The sequence below is a fragment of the Glandiceps talaboti genome, chromosome 8 (assembly GCF_964340395.1).
Source record: "Glandiceps talaboti chromosome 8, keGlaTala1.1, whole genome shotgun sequence".
NCBI lineage: Eukaryota > Metazoa > Hemichordata > Enteropneusta > Spengelidae > Glandiceps > Glandiceps talaboti.
In genome coordinates, this window is record NC_135556.1 from 10,230,459 (window position 1) to 10,258,271 (window position 27,813).

General features: G+C 37.8%; 4 protein-coding genes across 4 annotated transcripts; 1 reads left to right on the plus strand and 3 right to left on the minus strand.

The window, feature by feature from the left end:
* Positions 1-1,727: 1,727 nt before the first annotated feature.
* LOC144439164 (dual serine/threonine and tyrosine protein kinase-like) lies at positions 1,728-6,131 on the minus strand. The gene is made up of 4 exons (XM_078128434.1): positions 5,409-6,131; positions 3,845-5,229; positions 3,418-3,640; positions 1,728-3,013 (listed from the first exon to the last, which is right to left on the minus strand). Exons 1-4 carry the CDS (start codon positions 6,129-6,131, stop codon positions 2,600-2,602), a joined length of 2,745 nt encoding a protein of 914 aa, XP_077984560.1. The 3' UTR covers positions 1,728-2,599.
* A 4,755-nt stretch (positions 6,132-10,886) lies between these two features.
* Positions 10,887-16,093, minus strand: LOC144439165 (dual serine/threonine and tyrosine protein kinase-like). Its single transcript, XM_078128435.1, has 5 exons — positions 16,049-16,093; positions 15,023-15,666; positions 13,055-14,424; positions 12,349-12,607; positions 10,887-11,981 (listed from the first exon to the last, which is right to left on the minus strand). Exons 1-5 carry the CDS (start codon positions 16,071-16,073, stop codon positions 11,496-11,498), a joined length of 2,784 nt encoding a protein of 927 aa, XP_077984561.1. The 5' UTR covers positions 16,074-16,093; the 3' UTR covers positions 10,887-11,495.
* A 2,952-nt stretch (positions 16,094-19,045) lies between these two features.
* On the minus strand, positions 19,046-21,794 carry LOC144439166 (COMM domain-containing protein 8-like). Its single transcript, XM_078128436.1, has 3 exons — positions 21,790-21,794; positions 19,650-19,797; positions 19,046-19,213 (listed from the first exon to the last, which is right to left on the minus strand). Exons 1-3 carry the CDS (start codon positions 21,792-21,794, stop codon positions 19,046-19,048), a joined length of 321 nt encoding a protein of 106 aa, XP_077984562.1.
* A 159-nt stretch (positions 21,795-21,953) lies between these two features.
* On the plus strand, positions 21,954-23,666 carry LOC144439167 (beta-1,4 N-acetylgalactosaminyltransferase 2-like). The gene has a single exon (XM_078128437.1). The coding sequence runs from the start codon at positions 21,954-21,956 to the stop codon at positions 23,664-23,666; it is 1,713 nt and encodes a 570-aa protein (XP_077984563.1).
* The last annotated feature ends 4,147 nt before the right edge of the window (positions 23,667-27,813 follow it).

The following is a 27,813-nucleotide window of genomic DNA, read 5'->3' on the forward strand; positions in this document are numbered from 1 at the left end:
TTACATGTTTACAAAAAGTATACTCGATTGTTTTCTGATTTAACATATTAGAAATAAACAATATTCCTACAAGACACCATATAACTTATCAAATCGACATGCAACACTGTAAACACAATTTTAATAGTTTGTGGGGAGGGGGTAGTTTTACAAAACACCGGAATGTAGTTAACTAATTCGGTTCAGACTTACCTGTATCAGTAGAGTAATTTAGTGGCTTCTACACTTTCACTTTCGATAATCCAAGGCTACATGTGCTCACATATGAAAGTACAACTACTGGAATAGTTACAAGTGACATTTCGATGCAATTTATATTTTAGAAGAAAAAGATACATGCGCGAGTGAAACTAACCATTTTCAAACGGAAGAAAGCGTGTCGTGATTCTGAAAATAACATTTGTATATAAAAATGAAAGTTCTTTCTGTTTTAAGGCTAATAACTGAATTGGGGGAAATTCCAGTACTTGGGAAGAGTCTATTCGTCGTTTTATTTCATTACGTCGTGGGCTTCAGGGATTCCTACATCACAAGCACCGATAAATCGTAGCATTGTCACAATGTATATGAAATAAATGAATTTATACGATCCTAGTAGCACCTCGGTATGTAGTATTACTCTTTTTCAACTCAGTCCTATCAATTCCCATTTATTTTTATATGTGTACATCTCTCTCTCTCTCTCTCTCTCTCTCTCTCTCTCTCTCTCTCTCTCTCTCTCTCTCTCTCTCTCTCTCTCTCTCTCTCTCTCAATTCGACCATTTTAAAGATGTCGACCCACTAATAACTTCACTGATCCAGATAGATAATTGTGTAGCCTACCTGTAGACTTGAAGGACTAATACTACTAGGCCTACACTATTTCAGCTATCCTAACTGCCATTTAGATTTTTTATTAATTTCAGGCGAAAATTAAAAGAAATGTCAAGATTTTAGTTAGGATAGCTAAAATAGTGTAGCCCTAATAGCATTAGTCCTTCAAGTCTACAGGTAGGTTAATAATTGTGATAATAAGACAGCTGTCAATTCATATCTGTCAAAAATAAGTCTTGGCAAAATATGTATGCCTTCGTCCCGGGGCGGTTGGGCTAACGTTGCCTAAGTACAGTCAAAAACAATAGAAGATCTTTTTAGTCTGAGATCAAACACTGTGACCCAAATCAAATGCTACAAAGCTAATAAATTTGCATCGTTAAAACAAGGCTACCTTTGGTGGATCGTCGATCCGGGGGTCATGCGTTGTGTTAGTCAAGAGATCATTGAAGTCAGGGGTCAAATAACGAGACAAATTGGCAGCCACTCAATGAGAACACATATTTTTGTTCTGTTGTACATCTCGGCCAAAACATACATATCTAAATATAGGCATATTTAACTGTCCTGAACAACTTTATTTGTTCGTTCATGTAAGTAACCACTACCCAGTGAACTCCTTGTAAATCATTGCCAACATTTCTAGACGTATATTCGATATATGCAAACATGGCCTACTTGTTGTTTTGAAGGAAGGATGGGCTAAATTTGAAGAAAAAAAACGCGTCACAAATGGCAGTTAGGATCGCTGAAATAGTAGTAGAGTCAGCCATCCTTCAAGACTACAAGTAGGCCACTGCAAGCAAAACATTCGTCAAAGAAACTTGGCCATTGTAGATATAGTTCTATTCACGCTTTCTGAAAGAAAAGTAAGAAGTACATTGAACATTTCTTGATGTTTAATATTCGTTTATTCCTAATAAATGTTTTGATGAAAGAATGTCTGGTGACGTCGTAAATACTTGAAGACTTAGTGTACCGTTGTAAATAACTGATATTCAAGTGACAAAATACAGCGGCCGTCTCACTTGCAATGAATTATAAACGACGTCAAAGTTCAACTTCTCATCTCGAATGTCCTGTGCAAAATTGCCATACAATCCCAATCACTGATGTGGCAACATACAACTTTTGTCGACCCTATTGACGCCGATTTGATCGATCGATGAGATCATGCCATTGTAAAATGCTGCCTGGTACTTACAACAAGTTCACCTGTCTGTGTTGACCTCTTGAACTCTTAAGCTTTTATGACGTATATGGCCTAGTGGAAATCCTCAGACAAATTTATCAGCTCTTACAGTTCTCTCGAGCTCCTCGATAATCATTTAGCTGTCAGTGAACTGACATGCTCCAAGGATATAATCGAAGACGTGTGAATGTTTGGTCTAAATTTTAACTTTTGCCGTTCAAGAGAGTTTTTTTTTTAATTCTGGTAATTTGGCAGGATTTGTGTCATTATTACATTCTCAACGTTCTCATTATGTCATTTCCTGGTAAATGTTCTCGCGAATCACATGGCCTAGTGGCGACCCCACTACTAAATGGCCAGAAAACATGTTACTACTGCAAGTTTTGGAAAGTATAGAGGTTCGGACTGTGTTTCTTAAATCGTGATCATATTATATATTTTCTTTCAATTTTGGAACAAAAATACATATTTGAATGAAAAATGTACCTCAGAGTCTCAGGTAATTTCAGTTATTTCACTTTGGTTGGGAAACCACACACAAAATGTTGGAAATTATCTTCTGGATATTCATTTTTGGGTGTACTGTTTGACCCACTAGTTCTTTTGTCCCATTTTTGAACTACGGAGGCCCAATATTGATCGGAGTTCTTCGGTGATTTGTGTAAAAGTCGGTCGCTCGGACCAATCTCCCGTCCAACAACTTTCCATCAGTTTCCAACTTCTTTCGTCAAAGTGGGGTAGTTTCTCTGGACGGCAACCCACCGCGCTCATCAATTGAGGACACACCATCATACCTGCTACCATTTTTGTCGGTAATTGTCCCGTACCGTCACAAATAAACCATAGAAGTATACCGAAGGCATACACATCCACGGATTTGTCGTAACGCATGCCAAGCATTTGCTCGGGTGGCATATGAAGGGGTGAACCCACAATAGAGGCATTCATCAACGCCTCTGCTTTACAAAGGCCCATGTCAGCTATTTTCACACGGCCTCGGTCATCTAACTAAAAGACAAAACGAAACAAATTACATTCATGTAAAATAAGTATGGTGACTTGATATATCAAAACCTGCTTAACTTCAAGTTAAATAAATTCTACATTATCTAGAGAACGTAAGTGACCCTGTTCAAAGCAAGATGCATTCAAAACTACAACCCGACACTATTCCAAAGGTTTGTCTTTAATGCGGCCGGAAATACAAAATCTAGATGTTGAGAACCAGTTGAGTAGACTAACTGAAGATGCTCCTCGACCAACTTCTCTCTTTATATCCAGCACTTAAATTTCCAACGATATAGAAACACCAAATGAAATCTTGACAATTTGTATCAGAAGGCCTTCAGTCTCGGTCGAGTCCTTAAGAGATAAGCCAAAATGAGGCTAAATGTGCCGTGGCATTGACTTACCAGAATATTTGGTGTCTTGATATCTCTATGGACAAGTCCTCGACTGTGTAAGTATTCAAGTCCCTCAGAAATCTGAAGTGCTATTCTCAGTCTATCTCTCGGTCGTTTGCAATGGGGCAGTGCTTTCTGCAAATCCCATTTCATCCGCTGAGTAATCAGATATAGAGTGTCGTCAACTTTGATGCTAGCCAAGAGTGGCAATATCCGTTCATGTTCAATGGACCTGGAGTTTGGAATATTAATAACACTTTGTGTGAGAGAGAGAGAGAGAGAGAGAGAGAGAGAGAGAGAGAGAGAGAGAGAGAGAGAGAGAGAGAGAGAGAGAGAGAGAGAGAGAGAGAGAGAGAGAGAAAACACCAAAACAGCAATTCGTCTTTGCAATTCGTCAATGCGCATTTCACGATTGTTACATCCAATATTTCCTTACCTTGTGTAGTGTACTTCCATGGCCACGTCTGTGTTGATATGAGCACCAGGTTTCATGTTCACAATTTTCACCACACATTCAATGGCAGGTGTACCCATTCTCCCACATTCATATACACTTCCTTGACCACCTTCACCAATCTTCTTTCCATCAAGGGTGGGCATTCCAAATTCTCTTCTGTCGATGATTGTGTACATAGCGAGTTCGAGGGACGCTACGTCTGGGGCGAATTTACGAAGTTGTGTTTTGTCTTCCTCGTTGCATACATGAACAGAGTTCAGTAATGCTGCGACGTTCTCAGTGGCTTTCGTGAACTGGCATCGACAATGTTCGAGATGGTCTGTAGCCTGAGCAATCAACTGATCAGTAACACTATTAATATCAATTCCCTCCAGGGCTTTCTCCGCGACAGTGGCCTTCCATTTCTCGTCGATTTTAATTTCTGAACGGAAGGCTCGTAGTGGGTTGACGAAGACATTTTTCAACCAGGTTTTCACTTTTGACAGCAAAGAGGTGTTTTGATCTTTTACAAACTTTATAGTTTCTGCTTTGTATGAAGCCATAGTGCAGTTCTTCAATACAGCTGCCACTCGTGGGTCACCAGTATCCCTGCCTATCTGTGCAATGCTTCTTGCCAGTTTTGTCAAGATTTTGTCTTGTTTTTCAAACCGTTTACGAAGATTTGAAACAACGTTGACACCAATGCAGTCGAAGACAAATTCTTCAATTTGTGTGACACATTTTTCATACATGGCCCCCTTCTTGACAACTTGATCGGCTGGTATATCTCTGAACTTGTACTTTTTGACTCGTGAAATGATGTTGTGTTCCTGAGTTTTCATCACACTCTTAATGGACGATTTCATCTCTGATCTCTCGCCATTCAGCTTTTCCTGTGCCTCCGTAAACACTTTGTCTTCAATATCTGCACACCTCTTTAGTAGTCTAGCCTGTTCAACAGTGCGATCTTCTCTTTCTTTTGCCTTCGTTGCGGCGTCGATGAAGAAGTTCAAACAACCAGTGTGTGAAGTCAGAAGAATATTACTCGCGCTTAGAATGATGGCATTCAAAGACGTACATACAAAGTTACAGAGACACCGCTGAAATCTCAAGAAATCATTGACGAATGGATTAGGACCCGTCTGCTTCTTTCTGCGATATTCCTTAACCTTCCAATTTGAGATGCCATGGAAGTACTCGCATTCTTCCATGGGTACATCATCTGGTAGAAGACCCTCCCGAACCAAGCTGTTGTAAGCACGGTTCTTCTTTTCAGCTACTACGGACATCTCGTCGTTTGGGTCGTCTTGGTCACGATCAACTTTGGTAACAACATAAAATATGGCGCTAGATTTACTGTGTATCTTCCTGATATCACTTCGATCCTAACAATTACAAAATGAAAGTTGTGTGTCAGCGACATAATTTGTGTTAACGAGCGGTTATTGATATACATTTTAGGTGGGTTTTTTTCTGAAAAAAAACAAGATTTTTTTTAAAAAGAAAAAGACTGTTTTGGTAATTATTCAGTTATCAAAAACAAATACAAATCTACCGATCTCACCTGTTCTGTAAACTGGTTCTTGCCGTCAAGTACATAAACAACAAAGGGCACACTTTTCACCAACTCGTTCAGTACCAGTTCATCCAGTTTCTCGTTTTCCTGCAATCCAGGAGAGTCCACTATTTCTATCCCACTCGCTAGAAATTCGTTGTCAATTTCTGCCAAAACGTAGCTACCGATTACGTTCGAATCACGGCGTTGTTCTTCTGTTAGTTCAACCAGATCTTTTGGAATTGCCTTTTTCTTCAGCGCTCTCTCTTCTAAGACCTTCCCAGTTTGTGAGACCACCATTACTCGCTGTGGTTTACCATATCTAACTTTGACTAGCCGTGCTGTACACGGGATCTGTCGCATTGTAAGCACCGTACCTTGAAGTAACTCGTTTATTAAGGAACTCTTTCCAGAATTAGTTTGTCCGATGACGATTAGATTTGGTCCATGTTTAACTTTGTCAATTTTCTCCACGTGTTCTCTGCTGAGGAAGCTAACGTTGTAATCATTCATTGATTTGCGCAATTTCTCAGAGAGAGCTTGTTTCATTTCCCGGTATTTCCCCTGGGTCTGTTGTGTTATGTGCTGTATAGTCTTGGAATCGCGTGAAAATGCTGAAAATTCATCTTTTAGTGACACGATTTTAGTTACAACACCCTTTGGTTCGGTTCCCGCTGATCTATGTCTTATCCCTTCACTACTCCAAGAACTTGATATGGTAGCAGTAGCCATTTTGATACGAGGCAACTGAGACAAAAAGGGGGTTCTGATACACACGGACTTGCTACTGTCATTACAATGCGTTTTCGCTGTTTGCGCACAGCAGAGAGCGTACAGAGAATAATTATTGAGAATAGGTCACGGTTGTGGCTCATGCGCAGTGCAGTGACTTCTATAGAGTTTGACTATGTCAGGAATCGATTGTACTTTACTTTATCGGCAATAAATCATGTACACGATTATAGGGACCTACGTTGACTTGTAAGTGACGAAGTATTTTGTTTTCGATGCAAATACCAAAATCATGTGTCTTCATGTAGTGATGAAATTACAACTTCTTCAATAAACCAAAATTATTACAATGCTCACATTTCTTTTTAACTCCTGTAAATAATTTCATTGTCATTATTTATATGTTTCTACATAGACCCTCGTGGATGGTCTATGGTTTCCAGTGAACTTCCTTCTACTATCGCACATACTGTGACGTCACTATGCACTATGACAACGCAATATAATACAAAACATTGATTGTCTGTTTGTTTGTTTGCTTGCTTGCTTGTTTGTTTGTTTGTTTGGTTGGTTGGTTGGTTGGTTGGTTGGTTGGTTACTGGTTTATTTGTTTGTTTTGATTGATTTTCTCTCTCGATTCGACAAAATCCTAGTCATGGTTGGTGGAATTTATGTCAAATGTCACCTATCACTGACCTCCATAGTCACAAAGTGTCCGATATCATCGTGTCAACCAAAATATTCTGCATTAATGGGATATTAGATCCGAACATTTCTCGACATTATTTTGATTTCATCTGAAGATAGACATGTTTAATCGCAGCATATAACTATGAGATATGAAGTAGACCAGTTAGACAAATTGAATAAATGATTCAATCACCTGACTTGGTGGACTCAAAATTGCCGTTGACACCAAGTTGTAGAGAAAATACACATGCATAAACCAGTTATGTGGCGATACACACAATATGGAATACGCATACATAAACCAGTTATGTGGAGATACACACAATATGGAATACATAATACATAAAAAAAGTTATGTGGAAATACACACAATATGGAAATACACATACATCAACCTGTTATGTGGAGATACACACAATATGGAAATACATATACATCAACCATTTATGTGTAGATACACACAATATGGAAATACATATACATCAACCAGTTATGTGGAAATACACACAATATGGAAATACATATACATCAACCAGTTATGTGGAAATACACACAATATGGAAATACATATACATCAACCAGTTATGTGGAGATACACACAATATGGAAATACATATACATCAACCAGTTATGTGGAAATACACACAATATGGAAATACATATACATCAACCAGTTATGTGGAAATACACACAATATGGAAATACATATACATCAACCAGTTATGTGGAGATACACACAATATGGAAATACACATACATCAACCAGTTATGTGGAGATACACACAATATGGAAATACATATACATCAACCAGTTATGTGGAGATACACACAATATGGAAATACATATACATCAACCAGTTATGTGGAGATACGCACAATATGGAAATACATATACATCAACCAGTTATGTGGAGATACACACAATATGGAAATATACATACATCAACCAGTTATGTGGAGATACGCACAATATGGAAATACATATACATCAACCAGTTATGTGGAGATACACACAATATGGAAATATACATACATCAACCAGTTATGTGGAGATACACACAATATGGAAATATACATACATCAACCAGTTATGTGGAGATACACACAATATGGAAATACATATACATCAACCAGTTATGTGGAAATACACACAATATGGAAATACATATACATCAACCAGTTATGTGGAGATACACACAATATGGAAATACATATACATCAACCAGTTATGTGGAAATACACACAATATGGAAATACATATACATCAACCAGTTATGTGGAGATACACACAATATGGAAATACATATACATCAACCAGTTATGTGGAAATACACACAATATGGAAACACACATACATAAACCAGTTATGTGGAAATACACACAATATGGAAATACACATACACAACCAGTTATGTGGAGATACATACAATATGGAAATACATATACATAAACCAGTTATGTGGAGATACACACAATATGGAAATACACATACATAAACCAGTTATGTGGAGATACACACAATATGGAAATACATATACATCAACCAGTTATGTGGAAATACACACAATATGGAAATACATATACATAAACCAGTTATGTGGAGATACACACAATATGGAAATATACATACATCAACCAGTTATGTGGAGATACACACAATATGGAAATACACATACATAAACCAGTTATGTGGAGATACACACAATATGGAAATACATATACATCAACCAGTTATGTGGAAATACACACAATATGGAAATACATATACATCAACCAGTTATGTGGAGATACACACAATATGGAAATACATATACATCAACCAGTTATGTGGAAATACACACAATATGGAAATACATATACATCAACCAGTTATGTGGAGATACACACAATATGGAAATACATATACATCAACCAGTTATGTGGAAATACACACAATATGGAAACACACATACATAAACCAGTTATGTGGAAATACACACAATATGGAAATACATATACATCAACCAGTTATGTGGAGATACACACAAAATGGAAATACATATACATAAACCAGTTATGTGGAAATACACACAATATGGAAATACACATACACAACCAGTTATGTGGAGATACATACAATATGGAAATACATATACATCAACCAGTTATGTGGAAATACACACAATATGGAAATACACATACACAACCAGTTATGTGGAGATACATACAATATGAAAATACATATACATAAACATGTTATGTGGAGAAACACACAATATGGAAATACATATACACAATCCAGTTATTTGGAGATACATACAATATGGAAATACATATACATCAACCAGTTATGTGGAAATACACACAATATGGAATACATATACATAAACCAGTGAATTCTATGTTGAAATATGTTACTCATTTCAAGGTACAGATAAGACGTGTTTTAACATTTAGGTTAAAATAGTGGCACAGGTGCGTGACCTATGACCATTTAAGCGATGCAGAGTAGCAGAACTATGCTATCACAACTGTACATTGATAACACAGCACAACTGTACTGTTGTTATTGTCCAACTATTAAATTACTGTGTGCGACCATTTTTAACTTCATTTTGCATTCAAGCTAATACACGGCCTTTTCATAGAAAGGCATAGGCGTCCTGCTCATGTAGAGATCACTGTGAATCAACTGACGTTGTAGACAAAGTTTCATTTATCATTATGGTCATCAAACGTGTGTGTGGGTTGCTGAACTGAAGATCTCCGAACACAGATGCATGACAAGACACACATGTACCAATGAAGTACGTACATGTATTATTATAATGAATACGTGTTATCTGGTGCTATAATGGCAATTTTGAAGTCAGGGTATACACCATTGCTCCACACAACACAATACATACATGCATGCACGCACGCACGCACGCACGCACGCACACACACATACACACACACACATCCATCCATCCATCCATGCATGCATGCATGCATACATACATACATACATCCGTGCGTGCGTGCGTGCGTGCGTGCGTACGTACGTACGTACGCACGCACGCACGCACGCACACACACACACACACACATACACACATACATACATACATACATACATACATACATACATAAGTACATAAGTACATAAACACACGCGTGCACACACACTCACTCACTCACTCACTCACTCACTCACTCACTCACTCACTCTTTCCTACTGATTGAAAACATAACATTTTCTGTCGCATATGATGTGATTTGTTCGACCATCGAGAGAAAAATATACCACCACCCTACCCCACTTTATTTATGGCCTACAAGATTTATTACAATTCAAATTGTCTACATTTCTCATTACCACCCATGCTTGACCACCAGAAGTATTCGTGCTCTTTACAGAAAAATAATGAATTATAACGTTGGTGTCATATAGGTGTGCTAAATTAGGACTGATAGGGTTTAGCTGCAAGGATTTCCACAGATAAATGTACAGGCCCGGTTCGCGGACCGGAACACTGGCGACTAAGTACCACAAATTCAGAAGTTTCAAACAGTGCCCAGGTCACGTACTGGCAAGGGATAATATTAAAGTACTTGACTAGCACCAACGTTGGTTTAAACGTGGTGTTAAGGACGCGATCTATAACAGAAAGTGTAAACCTGATTTCAACAAGGACGGGTTCGTTTTCAACTTTCTCACATCTGGCATTTCATTCTTTTGTCACACGATTCCAGTGTTGAGTCATGCGCTCAATCCAGCACATCAGACTGGTGAATAAGTCAACGGGTGTGGACCAGTTTGGTTTTCACTTATATACCGTTCAATTGTGCATAGTGTTTCAATAGTTTAAGTTCCATTTTGATACAGTAACCTCAACAGATGAGAGCTTGCAGTAATATATATTTGTTAACACCGTTAAAACCAAATAAGTAATCTATTTGAAGAAACTGAATTTCGCAAAGCACATAAAAACGTTATAATACTGCCGTTGAGACTGTGGACCGTTGTAACAATGTGTGATACCATTGTCGACGAAATTGTCACGTACACCACCCAGTAAATAGTGCACCATTCACTCGGATCCAGTGGAACATAAACCAACCTTGTTATTCAGCTAATAAGCGTTAAGGACATTTATTTGTGTAAACTGGTTGAAAGAGAATTTATCTATCATGTCAAAATAGTTTATCAGTATGAAAACTTCATTGCTAAGAAAAATCAAACTATACTCCCTTTTCTAAAGAAGTGGATAGCATATTTAGAATGAGTAAGTAAGAATACAACCGTACTTTATTTTCGCTTTCTAAAACTTGGCGAGAACTTGTATATCAACCTTAGGGCAATTAATAAAAAAAATCCTAAAATGCAAAAAGTAAAATTGTCACATTGTTGTGTAACCATGGCCGAAGTGATTTAAAATTAATCATATTATTTACAACAACGCGATGGTACTATGATAGTAGTCTTATTAGGTTCATTTCAGCACTCTTCTTACTTGTCTGTGATTACAGTCATGTATTTCACCTTCAAACAATTCATAATCCGTCATCGGCAACGAGCTGCGCATGCGTATTGCCTTTCACTGGTTATACTCAAGACACTTTGAATTGAAGTGGGGCTTGATTGACGATTAACTTGTGATACACTGCATGCATGCACGTGATATAAGCACATATTTGGTCCAATGCACTTCATACTCGAGTCACCTTTAAAGGAAGAGGGGAACTGGACTGGGGATGAATTGGTATATTGATACACTGCGCGATGTCAGCACAGATTTTGTCCCATGTTGGTCGCTGTGACTTTTCATACGACAAGCAACTGTCAATCAAGGGAATAATTATTTGCTTCTCCTTTCTGTCAGCCAATGTGTTGCATAGTGACTCGGTGGTATCAGGAACTCTATGCTCATTTACAACAGCTACACGTAACTTTTCTATAGATTCTGCATACGACGGTCTGATGAACTTTCCCGCAATCAGTAGCCATAGCAACACCCCGAAAGCATACACGTTGCTGCTATCGTTGTCGTTTCGGTAGCCCTTATTGTCATCCCTGTAGTCTTCGGGGGCGATGTGAAACGGAGGCTTGTGATCAGGGTAAGAGATTTTGTCGTCACGTGGTTTAAGCGTGTTTATTACGCCTTTCCATTGTCTAAGCTGTGTAGATTTCTTTATCTGTAATAAACACATTGAGAACGTCTTTTTTTATCGTAACATTTTCAACCTTAGGCAGAACTGGCATTCGGTTTAATAAATGTTTTGTTTTGATATCAACCTGAAGCAATTTGACTACACAAAGTAAGCACTTACATGTATCTACATTATTATATTCTTGTTATACGACCGTCGATAAAACATGGTGTACGGTATTTCAACAAAGTCTTCTTCTTCGCGTTTCATCATCACCAGCAATGATGTCAAACGTGAAACTATACACCATCTGTTAATAAGCAACGATGAATATATATATTTATATATATATATATATATATATATATATATATATATATATATATATATATATATATATACATACACTTACCAGTATATTAGTAACGCGTAAGTCCTGTACAGGAAAACCAGTTGCCGACAGTGTTTTACACGTAGTGGCAATATCACAAGCTATTTGCAGTCGTTCCTTTATAGTGAAACTCTCCGCCAAGCCTCCTGATTGCAGTTCTGACCACAGATCGCCGTCCATTCGTGGGACCACAGTAGCAACACATTTATTCCTATCAAGTTCGACGTCTGCCATCGCCAGGACAGGCAATACACTTGCAGATGGTGGACTTCCATCGAACCTTTTTTTGTGGAGAAATATAAGATGATTAATTTTTCACAGTGGGTGACAATGAAATGCAGTTGAACTATCTTGTTGGTTTTATGAGATTGAAATTTGTGCGTGTGGAATGATCTTCCAAAAGAGTGCTAGTTTTGTGCCGCATTTTCATAAAATATGCAAATCTGTATTTATTTATTCATAAACGAGACCTCGTATGAGTTCCCAACAAAAACAAGTACATTTGTAATTTCAAATTTGTTGTCAAAGTTTCTGTTCAGAACCGATACTTCGAAACATCACACCTTTCTTTTCATTGTTGTAAAACAGTAAATATTGGACACACATCTATGTGAAAATACTCTATACATCGGAGTGTCACCAAACCACATATTAATGCATCGAAGTGTCACCAGACCACATATTTATTGCTACATAACGACAATAATATATATGAACTTATTCATACCTTCCTATGGCCAATAGTACAGCGACATCCTTGCTCATATTCTGTGTTCGTTTTCCAATTCGCAGTCCGACTGGTCCCTCCGATAACGGCCATTTTGTTTGGTAGAATACTCGAGTTCTTTCCCCTTCATCGAAAAGGTCGTTTGTCTTGTTCAGTTTCACTACTCTATTCTGAATGCTGTGTATCAGGGCATCCGTTCGAAAATGGTGAAGACAGAGGGACCTTAACTTCGGTGGGGTGCTTCTTGTGGCATCACATCCAACCGTACTTATCACAGCTAAGTCATCGACACATTGAATGAAAGTTTTCACATCTTCCTGGAATTCGTCAATTTTTTGATACAATTCGTTGCAAACTATTTCTCTGATATCTGATGGTTTTATTCTGTGAAGCGCCTCTTTTGCGATGTCTTCTCTCCACTTTGCATCAACTGTAGTACCGGAAAGTAGATGGCTCGCTTTCTTCAGAATGTTCTTAAGGCGATTGGAAACAATATGATTGTTAATCTGCCATCTTATTTTATCCTGTATTCCGTCAAACTGTGGTTGTATCGAAATATGTTGAAGTCCAGTCGGTTCTACGATATTCAGTGTCTGACTAATTTCAGCAACCAAGTTATCTATGTTAATTGCCTCTGTTAATTTCTCTTTGATTTTCTGCGTCAGTTTCATGGTGACCATGTTGCGAACTTGGTCTTCAAGTTGTCTCATCATTTCGTCTTTATGGACAAATGTACGAACTTCAATAGGGCTGAACTGCATCTCTCGTGCTGTCGTGATGATTTGTGGCATACTCACCGCAATGGCAGCACTAATCGCTGCCTCTATATCGACTGTATAACTGTCCACAAGTCTACGAGCTGCTTGAACGTGGTATTTCAGTAACTCTAAGTTCTGTGTAGATTTTGACTCAACGACGTCCCTCGTTTGTAGGCTGGGAACCAAGAGGGCTTTGCAGCATCGAGCCTGGGCGTTGTAAAGAGGCAAGACCACGCGGTACGAACGCCGTTTCAACAATTCCATAGCAAGCTGATTGTAGTCTCTCTTTATTCTGTCAAAATCATCAGCATAACGACCTGATTTTGAACCATTTTCTCTAGAAGTAGCCACTTCTCTGACTGACACGCCATGAAAATATGTATTAGAATGCATATCTTCTTTGTCATTAAAGAAGCCAAACGCAACAAGTGCTTTGTATGTTCGTTTCATCTTATCGGTGGAGAATGTAATGTCATCTTCGTCATCTTCTTCTTCGTCCTCTGACGGCTGGTCCATTTCTTCAGCCACTCTGTCAATATCAACTTTAGAACAGATGTAGAATATCTTCAATTGAGGTGATAATTTGTAAAGTGAACACAACATATCCTGGTCCTGTGTAAAGTAAACATGAGCAGAACAGTACTTAGCTATTGTTATATGATGGAAGGGTGGTTCACACATATCAACATTCCTGTTCGTCTGATTTGCTTTGATTCGAATAAAATGAAGACAGACAGACAGACAGCTAAAGCTTAAAGCTGCTCCTGGAACGTTTTTTTTTCATTAAAAATGTGTAGCTGTGGAAATTACTATAGTACACCCTGAAGAGCATTACATCATCTATGAATAAATGTATTTCGTGTAGCTCTATACACCGTCACGATAAATCAACTCAAATTGATTGTTTGGCTTCGTATCCAAATATCAGCGCCCTTAACAGTGATCCCGATTTCAACCCGTTATGTACTGCTTATGGATAATATCAACCACTGACTAACACATGTCTAATTGTTGGTATTTTAACAATTTTTCAGTGAATATTATGGTTGTCTGAACGAAAAATTATACTCCAGTTACAACTTGTACAGTTTTCACAGATTTAAAACTGAGCCTTTGTTGAAGATTCAAACTAAGTTATCACGCAAATTTTAGAGAATATATCTTTGGTTATTTTATTTTTAATATGGTTTAGTTCCAGTGTACTACTCACCCATAAACGGACGCCATAGTTTCCATCAATAACGTACATAACGAGTGGTAGCACTCCTTGGACACTCTCGTGGTTTACTAGGTCTAGAATATTACTCTTGTCGAAGCTTGGGACGTCGCATAATACCAGTCCACTTTTTAGTAGCTGGTGATCAAGACCGACCTCAACTGATGTCCTTTCAGTGTGTTTCACCTTGCCGTCTTCTTCGGGTAATACAATAAAGTCGTTAGGAACGGTTTGTGAAGGACTAAGCTCACAATATCTAATTTTTTTACTCTTTGAGTCAACTATTTGGGCATATTGCGTCTCGCTATGCTGAAGCTTCACGGTTCTGCTTGCTGTCGAAATATCTGAGGTCGGTAGTGCCCGGTAACCCAATAACTCATTGATGAACGACGTCTTCCCGCTATTGTTGTGACCGATAACCAAAATTTTTGGAACGTTTTGCTTCTGGATGAATAATTCTAGCAGCGACCGATCCTTTTCATTTAGAAATGCTTTCTTCAATTTCGGTTGTGTCTGTGGTGCACATACTTTAACAAGATCGTCGAAACAACTTTTTGTTTCATCATAAGCCCCCTTTATAGTTTTCTTCCAATCATTGAATTTGTCAAAATTGTTGATTAAAGTATTGACGGGAGAATCTGTGAAGTAAGAAATGTTGTCTGTATTAATTTTTATTTACAACTTGATTTTAACCAGGGCCATCATCTATGAACGTTGACGTTGAATGAATACTGTATATACTCGCTTGCTTCATTTAAGATTGGCCACACATATTCTAGCTATTCAACAATTCCAGCATCCAAGGTATTTTTTATGGGGTCTAGAACCAACCAATACAAATACACTTGACGAATGTGGCGATTTTATTTCACGACGCTAGGAAGAGAATTCTTACAATAGCGTGCTGCCATTTTAAAAGACCGCGTAAGTTTACAGTAATATTTGAGGCAAGTAGACTGCGACTACTTGCAGTGTGTTGTCAATACTCAGACTCGATGTAATGTAAAATGGTATACGTACCGACAGGCTTATTAGTCTCCGCCATTGCAATTTCTACGAGAGCAGGTTTCGAGGTGACGAAATTTATGGGTCTATCGTACAATCCCGATACCGAGTGTACGCTATACGGCTTACTCGTTTCACGAATTACCAGCCATATAAAATGTGCGATGCACGACTACCATAGACACATGAGCAACCAATACTTGGACCGTTCCATTTTACAACAATATGGATGGGAGTTGATTGGGGTTTTTTTTCGATTTCGCTGTGATCAAAGCTTCCTCACCTGTAAAAGTGGAACAAGCTTAAACCTCTCTCTGCCCTGCAAATGTTGAATAGATATGCAAATAAGAGTGTGATTGATAGCTGAGAACAACATTTTTGACCTGACCTGACGTCATAGGTGACTGATAGTGTACATTCGTCAGTGACTGACGCCATGTTTTCGAATTTTGTAAAGTATCAATAACATTGTTGTTTATAGTCAATAGTAAACTATCTCTTTCCTCCCTTTGGTTTGTTTGCTTTGTTGTTTTTTTCTGTTTGTGATTTATAAATACTAGTCATATATTCTATAATTTCATAATAGCATATGTATCAATTTTATGTCAGTGCTACTCCTAACATGCTTTGTGAGCCCCTGATATAAAGGGGGTGTAATTAATTAATTAATTAATTAATTAATTAATTAATTAATAGTTATCACGAAATAGGTAACAGATTTTTTCGGTCCTAGTACCTCATATTATTATATCCTTGTAATGTATTTTTGGCCACATCCGTCAATCTCGTGATAATTGATTACATTTCGATTATATCACTGGGCACGAGTGACGGTCTGTAGAAACTTGTACAATCAAACTATTACACGAGTTTTACGTTTACGAATATCTGTATCACAACATTTGGTATAAGAGATTCGTTTACTTTTTTGCACTTGTCTGTAAAACTATGAATTTGGAACAATTCCATAGCAGGTTCAAAGTCGTCAACTGTGGTGGCGCACTCAGTGGTGCTTTCAATTGCGGGTAGCACAATACCATGGGACCTTAACTTAAGACAGATATGTAACTAAAGTTGCAACGTAAACTGAGATATAATTTCCTTCACATTCGCACGCGCGATTCTGGGAATACAGAGTGGTTCAAAAACTGAGTTTATAAGATATTTTACTCGGATGATTTTCGAAAAATGATTTAAACAATATTTTTTATTAAACTATTCTGGTATAATGTATATGTAATACATATACCTTCAGTGACATTACATATTGTCTTCTGGTATTGTATGTATAGTTTTATTAAGGGTTTCTCAACTTTTTAGAAAACAAAGGCAAATTATGCCATCCAATCGTTTGTATGTATCTATAGCTGTAATAGTTACGTGATGTTTTATTACATTCTACTCTGTAACCATAGGTGACAAGGTATAAAAAGTGTTCCTTTTTAGTTTGTTTTATTTTTTTTGTTGTTTATTTTTTTTTTTTGCAAAATAACAATAGCGCAATTATAATTTTGCCCATTCGTAATGCGTTTACACAACATACATGTAAGTGTAGTGTGCGGCATTGGTACTATAGAGATCGTGGGGAACCGTGTTGATACTGAGGCTGCCCTCTAGTGGGGGAAAAGTCCAACACCTAAATTGATTACTATCATAGGATATTTGTTTTATTGAGCATTAAAATTATAAATTGTTCTTTTATTCCATAATTTTGCCATTGTCGTTGTTTTAATTATTGTTATCACCTCCCAGATTAAATTCGGAAAACGTCTGTTTTTTCACATTTCAAATCAAAGCAAGAATTACCTTTGTCCAAAATAAAATGGCCAATATTGTTCCAGTGGCCAAAATAATAGCTATTATTTTGACCATTGGAAAGTGATGAAAATAATGCGCGTAGGATTAAATGATTCACATTGTAAACTCTATCCTACCAGGTCCCAAATTTTATACAGCTGGATGGACTGAGGCACAATCATGGTTCAAATCTCGCCCAAGGACGTTAACCACTCAGCAACAAACGGCAGCAATATGGGGTTTGAACCTGCAGATTCAAAGCCGGCCACTCTAACCATGACTCCGCGATGCCTTTAAAGTGGCCATATGGATGAGGATCGGGTTTTCATTTTATTTTTAATTTATAAATCAACTTTTATCGTGGCTTCGATTCCTACTGGAACATCAATGTGAAACAACATCGACTAAGTCTGTGTTTAAAACTCAATACATTGCAAAATGTAAGTTTCTGCAGACATTTTATTAAAGTCATGTATGTGCTTCTTTACTTTTACATGTGACTGTAATTGCTGTTTCTCTACATTTTAGACCGAGATATTCATCAGTGTGGATGCTTCACATTACTGTGACTTACAGAGTACATTGCGCAATCATGATGTCGTACATCGGGTTAGTGGCAGCAACGTGTGGTATTAAAACTAACATTATTACATCGAAAAATAGCCGATGAGTAAACATTCAAATATATTGTATACACTAAACCGGTTTTCTGCTCCTAATTGCTCCTCATTTTCATACAAAAATGAATAAATATAGTACTGGTAACGCTAATCTGTTTGTGCTGCTTCTATTATCATTATCATCGAAAAGTGACCAAATACTTGTAACAATTAAATATATATTATATTACATACTGTACACTAACTTTGCTTGGTCTCAGTTTTCATCAACAGCTGACAGACAGCTTAAAGCTTGTAACAATCAAATGTTGTTTGCACTAACCTGTTTGCTGCCTCGGGTGTTATCATTTTCCATCCACAGCTGACGGACAGCTAATTAACAATCAAATGCACATTGTATACACTAACCTGTTTGCTAATTTTTTGTATATAATATGCACATGTTAACAATAGCCCACCAAAACATAAGTGATGTTCCAGTAGGCCAAGCAAGTGGTTCACTGCAGCTCAAATGAAGCAAAATAAAAGAACAATCAGTTATGACCTAGTCAGAAGGAAACCATGCGACCGGTTTTTGAAGGCTTGGAATCCAGTGCTAGAGATGTCCCCAACAACATGCTTCTAATGAAGTTATCATTTTCTTCAATTCTTCTTCGTTCATTTCCACAGTAACTGACTTCTTACCCTGTTCTTCCTGTAAATCTAAATCTAATGTAACTAGTGGTTCATGTACTGATGCTAATTTATCATTAGCCATGGCAAGCTATGTACAGGAGATGGGAATTTCAATTCGGTAAGAGACATTATATCATGCACAGGCCATTTTGAACAAAAATATGGAATATATACTCTGGTCGTTCTACGTCACGACAACACGCGTCTATGTCACAACAACGTGTTTCTACGTCACTGGTTCTGTTGTGCTCAAAATATGAGTCAAAATGTTAAAAATTACCATTACTTTCACCTATTTTTCTTCGATATTACTGGCACTGGTATAATTATGCTATTTTGCAATATTTTTCTTCATTCAGTCGGAAAATACTCGTGAGTTAAGGGTTGTCAGTACGAGTCTTTCGACTCATAGTGACAAAGCTCCCTAGGTCACTCGTATTTTCCTTGACTGAATGAAGAAAACTATTGGGGAATAACATCTAATGGTACTGCATACACTGGCTTGACATCTATGCTACCCTTACCTTTAGTTTCCAGTCAAAATCTGTGAAATGTGCTTGTGAAATAGCTGCTGTATTTTCTAAAAGCATTCTTCTGATCTCATCTTTTCGTACATTATAGCAATTTACAATTATCTTCTGATGGTCTGTAGGAACACTTTCTGTTACAATACTGAAATATATTAAATAAAAACAAATGTGAATACAGGTATGCCAACTTTTTTGGGGGTCATCTCTGAGCTATTGCTAATTTCAACTTCCAGGTCATTGCAAACCAAGAATTTTCCAGAATTCTGGTAAATTGAGAGTGTTGTTGATAAATGGATATCTCAGCTCTCAGCTTTACAAATCTGTTGTGTTTTTCTCATTATCAAGGGACGTCTTCCTTTATGACAATCTTTCCAAAAAGAAAAAAAAAATTCTTCGTCGAAGACATATCCAACTAGTGTACTAAAAGTATATTTTTTCAGACAAATATGGCCATCCTTCAGTCAAAAGATAATTATGTGTCCAATGTTATCTACATATATAGATTTTATCAGTCACCTTCAAAAATGTGCTTGATACACAAGAAAAGGGTCGTGTGAGTGAAGAGAAGCAATCTTTAGTAAGACTTTTGTTGAGCCAGAATCGTTTGATGTCGACTGATTTCTATAGGAAAGAGCATCACTTCTAACATATTTCACAAAGCCATCAGATTCGAATCACACATATTCAATCACATCAATCTTGATTCTGGGCAGAAACAACACTCCCATGATGGCTAGTGGGGAGAATATCGTAGGGGACGCCCCCTCCCACGGTAAGCACTTTTTCAAAAAAAATAAGGACCTGTAGGAGGCCATTTAATGGCATAAAATTTCAAGCCGAAAGCCATAGAGTACTTGAAAATTGTCTTCAATACCCCAATTTTAAGCGAGTCTACATTATTATACAACTGTATTGTTATATTATCTACACTTTAACTTACCTATTCAGGGATATTTTGGCAGGCACACACATTTGCTTGGGTATTCACTGAGAGAGAGAGAGAGAGAGAGAGAGAGAGAGAGAGAGAGAGAGAGAGAGAGAGAGAGAGAGAGAGAGAGAGAGAGAGAGAGAGAGAGAGAGAGAGAGAGAGAGAGAGAGATACACAAATACATTCGCCTCGCTGACCCCAGCCTAATCTCTTGTTTGAACGACTGTGAGAGACATCTACCCATACCACCTTCCTATACCAGATTATTCGTAGTACATGTATTACTAGGCCTACATAATATGAACACCCGGACAACCGTAGCCTACCTGTAGACTTGAAGAACTAAAGAATGCTACAGCAGCTACACTATTTCATCTATCGTTACTGCCATTTTGAATATTTGAATTTCCAAAATCAAAATCGCAGTTGGGATAGCTGAAATAGTGTAATAGCATTAGCCCTTCAAGTCTACAGGTGCACTAGGAGAAACAACGACTGCATTAATATAGTTTGAACCGATATGCAACGATTAGCCTAATATCAAATATTTGGTCACCCAATCACATTTGAGGGTTGTAAACAAACATAGACAAGACAGATATTTTTCTAGAATCTCAGTTCACCGACGTGTCACGCACGGTGGTTGTACTAATATTAACAAATGCTGTTCTATAATACACAGCAAGCATGTGATGTATATATTGAGAACAACATGCAAAACACTTTGTAGATTTGCTCTAGTATTAAATCATACCATTTCAATGTAGCCGCACAGTATGCTATACTTAAAAGTCCTATACGAAATACCAGAACCCCCTAAGTTAGTTATCTATCGTCAACTAGAAACACACGCTGGCCTCAGCTAGCTCTCACTCTAACATAATCGTTCTATTATGGGTTTCTGAAGGTAGAGATGTAGTAATAGGAGTTCGAGAATTTGTTACTTGTTGTACTTCTAACAAGCAATGAGTTTATTTGTCAATGATCAGTTTGGGAGTTCATGCATGAATTTTATTTCAACTTTCCTTTAAAAATCAATGCATCATATATTTGAATTGTAGTGTATTTAGGTGAAACCATTGATAACTACCATAATAGCAGGTGTCAGAGAACTAGAGGGTTCACAACAGACACATAGTGAATTGTTGTTGAGGAGACTTATCGAACCTGTAACTACGCAGTCACGTATGTATACGACTTTCTTACCACATTTCTCTTCTAGTTATTGTATATATTATCTGTTAATGCATGTAAACATATAGGCTAGCCATGATATTTTACATCATACACATTTTCCAACGGAAAATCACCACTAATCATTTTCTGTCGATGGTTTCCTTTTTGAATACAGTATAACTCGCACAGTCACAATGTGGGGACGTCGTCGATATGTTGCCTTTCCACTTCTTTTCTTGCTGATGATCCTTCTGTATTTCATACCACCATGGTCTCTTATCGTATCAGAGGTGATGAAAAATCACGATGGATTTACCGTCCCGCCCAGAATCGATGGAGAGAGGAAAAGTGGTGGTTTTGATAACGAATCAGAGGTGATGAAAAATCACGATGGGCATACAGTCCCGCAGGCGCCACGAACCGGTCGAGAAACGAAAAGTGATGGTTTTGATCACTTTTGCCGCCGTCTATGGATGACAAACACAGCACCTACCATGATGGAATACGAAGGGGACACTCTCACGAAAACGTGTTCTTGCCAAAAGGGTCCGCGAACGTTCGGGCCATACGAAAATTCCTCTTTGCAGAGAAGACATAAAGAGTTTATAGAATGGGAAAGACAACAGGACATGAAAAGGGAACCCTTGATTTACAGTCCTGCGATGTCCCCGTTCGGTTATCTTGTCGGCGGATTGACCGTCCAACCTGGAAAATCAGTTCCTCTCAAATCGTTATACATTGATCCTATGGCCGTGGAATGTCTAACAGTTATCCATGGATTTAGTTTCCAAGACAAAAAATCAGTGTTGAACTTCAGATGCGGTGACGGGAAAGCAGTCATGTTCATCTCGCCAACGTCATCTAGTTTGACACAGCTCAGAATTGATGGCAACCATACCAGTGATTTAAGGATATCAATGGCATGCAATGTCGGTACGCTAAAATCATCGCTGGACCGATCGCGATCTGATATCGTCACTCAAGCTATCAACGAAGTATTACACAATATCCATTACCGCAATATCTACTATGACGTATTCAATCGTGACGTCATCAACGTTACTTTTCTGAATCTCACTTTTCAAATAAACGTTCTCATCAAAGAAAACGCTTTACCTCGTCTGTATGACACCGGTTCTGGTGACGATATCGCCAATAAGGTAACTATAGTAACTAAAACGTTCGAACGCCCAGATTCGGTGCTTAACCTCATCAAAAGCATCAGAAAGTACTATCCGAGTGTAACCATAGTGATAGCTGATGATTCAGAGCAACCAGTTGCTATCCATGGTGACAACATCAAGCATTACACCATGCCTTTTGCAGAGGGGTGGTTCGCTGGACGGAACTTGGCAGTAAGCCAAGTACGAACCAAATATTTTTTGTGGGTAGATGATGATTTCGAATTCACAGCCTTAACTAATCTTAGTAAGTGTCTCGAAAAATTGGAAAACAATGAAGAAAATATCGATATTGTAGGTGGCGTCCTTTCCATCGGCAAAGAAAGAGATGTTGAAATGAGTACATTCGACAAAACACTGAAAATCGAGGATGGTGATATGGGGTTTTGCGTATACAGAAAATCTGGTGTGCACAGAAAGCTACGGAATTATCCCCAGTGTCACGTAACAAACATTGTGCTTAATTTCTTCATGGCCAAAACGTTGTCTGTCAGAAATATAGGATTTGATCCACACTTCGAACGAGTTGGACACTCGGAATTTTTCTTCGATGGTTTCGGGTATCTTCGGGTCGCCACATGTTCGGATTTCATCGCAAATCATCGCCCCTCCAGGCCTAAAAAATACATGAGATACAGGAACAGACAGGTGGATCCCACTGACGAACACAGGAATGTACAATATATCCTTTACAAAAATTATTTACAATGTTTTGAACTCAATTAAGTTGACGGCAGCGTAAATCATCGGTGTAGTCTACCTGTAGACGGGGGAGTATATTCTTGACGCGTTATCTACGTGATTCGTTAATATTTTGACGCGTGAACGGTGAACCCATCTTTTTTTAAATGTGTGAATGGTGAATTGGTGAATATTGCGTTATTGGTGAATGGTTGTTATTTTCGAACATGAATGGTGAATGCTTATAAATTAATCGTGAATGACATAATTTTGTGTGAATGCAAATTGTGAATTTAACCTCGACTTTAAATCATGCTATTGATTGATGGGTTCGGCGGGGCACTCACCGGTACAGTAGTACGCTCCAGGTCGGAAAATTTAAATCTATTCTGTTCCCTAAACTTTGCAAAATTGTATAAGCAGTAACTATTGCTGACTAAAGATGTTAAAAGTCAATAATATTATATTCTTTTTATGGGTTTTCTTGCATGTCCCAGACTTCAGCATTTTATAAAGCCATTAAATATTGTTAGTTGAGTGTGTGTTCTGATATCTGATCTAGACAATTAATGACAGAAGTGTGTCAATCTAATCATTGGGAGTTGAATTGTGGCCTTCAGCTCAGCCAATGAGATCCAACCACAGGTATTTATTAATGCAGTGCCTTCACACACATCCACATGACGGTACTCGTGGGAAATTATCCAATGCCTTTCAAACTTTCAACGTTGGTGGCAGCAGTGGAATGAACAATGAAGTCCTAATACCATTGATTCTGGGACTCAAGTCCTTTCACAGCATTAATAACTCATGTTTTGAATAGGGGACGGTCACTCATGTTTTAGAGAAAAGAAAATCGAGGGAGGGTCACTTATTTGGACGACGGAGTCGGGGAAGGGTCACATTTTACACAACAGTCCGTGCCTAATTTTTCCCCGGCCCTACCCCCCCCCCTGTAATTACTGAGGGCTCACTAAGGCTAGTCAAACTATGACAAAATTGTATGTTTGATATTGGTGAATTTACACAAGATTTACTGGTGAATGGTATATTACAATAATATTTGGTGAACGTTAATTGATATCTGGAGATACTGGTTTAGACCTTTTTCTTCGTGGTGAGGCACGAACACTCATGATTCAAGATGTGCTCAGTGTGAATCAATACACGCTCACTTATGAATAAAGTCTTTAAAAAAACTTTATTACAGCCTCATCACAGTGTATCAGCATACATATTTCAAATATACTTCATTGTGTGCACTAAAACTCCGCGCAAGTAACACAAACTGTAATAAATCCTAGCCTAGCTTACATTAATATTTGTTTTTAGAGACATTTTGTCTATACATGTGTACCACTGTGCATATCACAATGAAAGTATTGAAACCAGAATAAAAATGTTTTATGTTGAAATCACATCAATCAATCGATTCAGGCTTTGGTTTTGTTGTGCACCATGTTCCAACACTCCAGATTACTTGCATACCCTGTAGTGTCAGTGCTTCGATCATATCAGACGCCAACCTTCCCAAGACCATGAAGTGACAATCATACTGGTAGCGGACATACTCGCCCTGAATTAAAGGAGGGATCTATTTGACATTGTAAATTGTATTTATGAACCTATTTTTTATGATTATTGCAATGGGTGTATGCTAATAACTCCGGAAAACTAGCAGTTAATTAGTCTCGGTTACCCAGATTCCATTGCGGGCTTGCCTACTTCCGCAATGGGGTGTGGGTGACCATATAGAACAGAAGTCAACTGATTGGACACAGCATCCAACTGATATGACGTCATCCATTGGCACTACCACAACGTCCTGTCACATTTCTGGTTTCAAATTCCCTCCAATGTTCATAAAATCTTTTATGTGAATAGCAATCGGTTGAACCATGGATCTAAATCTCAGTTATAAATCCAAAACTTCGGAAAGCTGATGTTCAGTCTTTCTTCATTCTTATCACAGTTAAAACACACTCATCGCTTTGGTTTGGCCATGTATGTAAAGGAAGTAAATCCACATGTATGAAACACTATACGTGATGATGGTATTGTATGATTTACTTTGTGACTTTGTTGCGCAACTCGCTCATTTCTGTACATACAGTGACATTTGATAACCACGTGATCCAAGAATTCTATTCAGAAAAAAGATATTGTTCTCTTATTTCGGAATTACTCCGCTAAAACTAAAAGTATCCTTCAATTATATTTCTAAATCTATACACCAGTATTACCCAGAGAATTGGCTGACTGGCTTGACAGTGCCTGTCGCCAAAACATGAGCCAATATGTCGAGTCAAACAGCCATGTCCCTAGTCTAAAGAGTAAAACACCAGCTCTGAATATCAATGCAAATTGCAAATCATAACTCTGGTGGAAGATTTTATTATCTGGTATGTGAGAACCACAATGAATCTGAAATTATAACAACTAGACATTATAATTTGAAACAATGATTACAACTTGAAAGTGTAAACTCTAAAAACAAAATGGTATTTAAAATTATAATGTGACTCTGAGAAACTAATGGTTATCATAGGAATTCTTGTGATAAAAAGTTCATCGAACCTTGAGGTCGAATCATTCGCCAGGAGACATCGCTTCGTTGGATACCGTGCTAATTCGTCGAGTTGTTGTGTTTTAACGGTTGTGTATTAGTAAGACTTGGCATATGACTTTTAGAATTCATCCTGCAAGGACGAAAATCTTCCAGATTTTTGGAGAACGATATCTGATACGTTCCCTAAACATTTGTATTTTTGTATTTTTAATGATATTGGCAGGCTAGGGTCAATCAATGCGTAACTCCTCAATATATGTCAAACAAACTAAAGTTTTTGTCACGTGGTTTGTGGTACTCGACGCCGAGTTTTAACAGGGACGCGGGATGCCTAATGTCACAGAAGTCATCGAATTTATTTGATTCCCATGATTCTTAATTTTGTAAGATCGAAGAAATGACAAACAGTCACAAAACTATCACACATCACATTTTGAGAAATCAACGAAGAATCGGAGTAGATTATATAACCTTCGAGCAAAGCATCTTTCACAGCAAATATGTCAGTTAACTACTCTTGGTACGCATCTATCATTATAATTGGAACCAGTTGCAATTGATTAATAGCAGAACATTGTCAGTGTGGTGGTCATAATTGGTAGCGATATATTGCCCGGGGAATATATTTCCAAAGCTGTGTTAACGCCGAATATATAGCTGAAAATATGCGCTCCGTTCACTCCGATTTCCAGAGCTACTAAATACCTAGACATATATACTAAACATTGTATTTTCGGGTGCTAACACCATGACAGTACGTACATTCCGTACTTAAGTTTAGGAAAACATGGTATATGGCACGAAATTTAGTTTTAAAAAATAATAAATAAAGGTGTTTTAGACATTTGTCCTCAGACTGAAAATATGTTCTGAGCGTGAGGAAGACATGAATTATGCACAATAATTTTCTATCCGTCGTATACAATTTTATAATAAGACTACGCTCCTAAATGTTAATGTTTGTGTGTTGCTCATGAACTTATTTACTATTAATGTTTAAACAAAAAATACCGTCACCGATTTTTTGCATCCAATTTATCGATATTGTTTTTCGCTGCAAACACCCGCGGTTACGCCGACACGGTATTTTTTGAATATTCGTAAATACCTAATAACGCCATTATTTTGTATTATGACCATATTTGAATAGAATATTAGCTCACAAGTGGAAGGCGCTTTTAAAACTATGTGATACCAATATTCATTTCATAACTAGATATAAATTACACATTCATTTTCCCTGAAACCTGAGAAGTAGTTATATCAAAGATATAAATGAACACCTTCTTGTGCATGTGTGACTATAAATGCCAGCAATGTTTTGAAGATCGCTCAGTAACTTGACAGTTCATACAATCTTGCCGTTACCTTACATATGGGCCATGTTGCACCATCCCATAAACCTATTACCAAAAAATAGCATTTTTTCAAACATCACACCCCTGTGATGCGAACATTTTGATTTGAACACCCCAGCTTGACACCTAAAGTAATCCCCCCCCCCCCAGTTTCACTGCAATCGGCCAAGTGGTTTTTGGCTTATACGTTTACACACATCCATACACAGACAGACACACAGACAGTCAGACAGACAGACAGACAGACAGACAGACAGACAGACAG

What these genes read in the sequence shown, in the direction of transcription:
- LOC144439167 (XM_078128437.1), top strand. Translation starts at nt 21,954, where the DNA reads ATGTGGGGACGTCGTCGATATGTTGCCTTTCCACTTCTTTTCTTGCTG.
- LOC144439164 (XM_078128434.1), bottom strand. Translation starts at nt 6,131, where the DNA reads ATGGCTACTGCTACCATATCAAGTTCTTGGAGTAGTGAAGGGATAAGA. An exon ending in AGAACCAGTTTACAGAACAG is followed by an intron (nt 5,230 to 5,408) that starts GTGAGATCGGTA and finishes TGTAATTGTTAG; the next exon opens with GATCGAAGTGATATCAGGAA. An exon ending in ATGGAAGTACACTACACAAG is followed by an intron (nt 3,641 to 3,844) that starts GTAAGGAAATAT and finishes TCCAAACTCCAG; the next exon opens with GTCCATTGAACATGAACGGA.
- LOC144439165 (XM_078128435.1), bottom strand. Translation starts at nt 16,073, where the DNA reads ATGGCGGAGACTAATAAGCCTGTCG. An exon ending in GGAGACTAATAAGCCTGTCG is followed by an intron (nt 15,667 to 16,048) that starts GTACGTATACCA and finishes CTTACTTCACAG; the next exon opens with ATTCTCCCGTCAATACTTTA. An exon ending in TACGCGTTACTAATATACTG is followed by an intron (nt 11,982 to 12,348) that starts GTAAGTGTATGT and finishes TGTTTATTACAG; the next exon opens with ATAAAGAAATCTACACAGCT.
- LOC144439166 (XM_078128436.1), bottom strand. An exon ending in ATTTTGACTGGAAACTAAAG is followed by an intron (nt 19,214 to 19,649) that starts GTAAGGGTAGCA and finishes TCCTGTACATAG; the next exon opens with CTTGCCATGGCTAATGATAA.